General features: G+C 44.8%; 1 protein-coding gene across 1 annotated transcript; it reads left to right on the top strand.

The window, feature by feature from the left end:
- Positions 1-412: 412 nt before the first annotated feature.
- Positions 413-2,428, top strand: LOC135246578 (E3 ubiquitin/ISG15 ligase TRIM25-like; the record flags this gene model as incomplete). Its single annotated transcript, XM_064319975.1, has 3 exons — positions 413-1,415; positions 2,006-2,101; positions 2,342-2,428. Coding segments are annotated over exons 1-3 (774 nt in total), but the record flags the coding sequence as incomplete, so codon positions are not given.
- Between the last annotated feature and the right edge of the window lie 18 nt (positions 2,429-2,446).

The raw sequence follows: 2,446 nt of genomic DNA, 5'->3' as shown, positions 1-2,446 counted from the left end.
AATGGTAATTTGTAGTGCACATTAAAACACACTTTAATGCATTTCTCCACACAGCAGGAATTTGACTATGAAATATTCCATATTTCTTATTGGAAATGGCAGTAATAATAAAATACAAAAGTAGGAGCTTGTGAGTGACTACAGGCTCTGTGTTGGTACAGTTCCCACTATCTTTGTAATCTGGGTTGAAACCATCCCCAGACCTCCTGTCAGAAACAGGTAGGACCAGACAGATCACATCTTTCTACAATCCCTGTTCTGCTCAGCCTGGCATCAGTCCAACACCACACCTCCTGCAGCTGTGGGCAGAACCAGAAAGTCACTTCCACGCTCTCTGTCACGCAGTTTTAGAGAAACGAAACTTAACTCTGTCTCTGTCAGTAAAATGAGCAGTAAAATAGCAGAGGCCAGTATCTAGGTGGGTCAGCTCAGAACAAGGAAATATTTCTGCTCATTCCACAATGGATTCAGAGAAACCAAACTACATTCTGAACTAAAACTAATCTCTGAAAACAGGTACAACCAGACAGATCACATCTTTCTCTCTACACTCCCAGCTCTGCTCAGCCTGGCCTCAGTCCAACACCATCTCCTGTAGCTGTGGACAGGAGCAGGATATCACTCCAACTCTCTCTGTCACACAGTTTCAGAGAAACGAAACTTAACTCTGTCTCTGTCAGTAAAATGAGCAGTAAAATAGCAGAGGCCAGTATCTAGGTGGGTCAGCTCAGAACAAGGAAATATTTCTTGCTCATTCTACAATGGATTCAGAGAAACCAAACTACATTCTGAACTAAAACAAATCTGTCACTTTGAGCAGTAAAATGGCACAGGCTGCAGGTGTTCTGTATCAGCACCAGTTGAGCTGTTCGGTCTGTCTGGATCTGCTGAAGGATCCGGTCGCTATTCCCTGTGGACACAGTTTCTGTTTGGGCTGTATTAAGGGCTGCTGGGATCAGGATGATCATACTGGTGTCTACAGCTGTCCCCAGTGCAGACAGACCTTTACCCCAAGGCCTGATTTAAGAAAAAGCACCATGTTTGCTGAAGTGGTAGAGAAACTGACAAAGACAGAATTGCAAGCTGCTCTTCCTGCTCACTGTTACGCTGGACCTGGAGACGTGGCGTGTGATGTCTGCACTGGGAGAAAGCGCAAAGCTGTCAAGTCCTGTCTGGTGTGTCTGGCCTCTTACTGTGAAACTCACCTCCAGCCTCACTATGAATCTCCTGCCTTTAAGAAGCACAATCTGGACAAAGCCACTGGAAACCTGCAGGAGAAGATCTGCTCTCATCATGACAAACTGCTGGAGGTTTACTGTCGTACCGATCAGCAGGGTATCTGTTATCTGTGTGTGATGGATGAACACAGAGGCCATGATACAGTCTCAGCTGCAGCAGAAAGGACTGAGAAACAGGTAAGGACTGAAACTCTGACACATAACACTTATGTTCACTGGCTACAGTAAGTAGGTTTACGACCTCTAACATATTGAATTTGTTTAATATATTTATGAAGTACATTTTATTTCGAAAAAGTACTGAAAGTACTGAACAAAGCAGTGATTTCCAGGTCTGAAGTCCACAGTGATAAAGTTATAAGAGCAGGAAGTGAACCCAAATCAGGTCTCTGTGACAGCTCTGTTCACACCCCTCACCCCCCTATTCACTCCCTGAATGGGAATCAACACGACTGGAGCAGCTAGTTCACTCACATAGTTTAGCAGCTTTACCTATAAGGCCAGTACACTTCTACACACTGACCCATGGGTGTCATTAATTTTATGCATAATTACCATGCGCTTGATTCAAAATGACTTATAATTTAACTGAGATGTTTACCAATTTACAACTCATTGACAGTTATAGAACTACTATGACCTTGCCTGCATACAATTTAGTGTCATATCATTTTGTGCTTTTTTTTTGTTTAGTTTTAAGCACGATGCTTGTCTTAAACAAAAGTGAACAAAATGCACAATAATGTGGGAAATCATTTTATCCCCAGATGCAGTTGGGGGTGACACAGTGTAAATTCCAGCAGAGAATCCAGGAGAGAGAGAAGGAACTGCAGGATCTGAGACAGGCTGTGCAGTCACTCAAGGTGGGCACTGACCAGAGGAGAAGACAACAGCTGGCTGCTGGAAGAGCCATTTCAGGGCTCAGTCAGGGCTCTCCTCCAGTCAGCCAGTGAGGAGCTCAGTGTTGGGCCACTTTCCAGCCCTGTGGGGGTCAATCCCACTGAGCCACACTGAGGGGAACAGGCTGTCTGGGGTCCCAGTAAGAGCTGAGTGAAAGGCCTTGTTAAAATATATAGCCCTCCTCTTTCTGTGTCTCCTAACAGCGCTCTGCACAGGCAGCAGTGGAGGACAGTGAGAGGATCTTTACTGAGCTGATCCGCTCCATTGAGAAAAGGTGCTCTGAAGTGAAAGTGATGATCAGAGATCAG

Source organism: Anguilla rostrata, unplaced genomic scaffold (assembly GCF_018555375.3).
Source record: "Anguilla rostrata isolate EN2019 unplaced genomic scaffold, ASM1855537v3 scaf0523, whole genome shotgun sequence".
NCBI classification, from domain to species: domain Eukaryota; kingdom Metazoa; phylum Chordata; class Actinopteri; order Anguilliformes; family Anguillidae; genus Anguilla; species Anguilla rostrata.
This window is presented reverse-complemented; position numbering and strand designations above follow the sequence as displayed.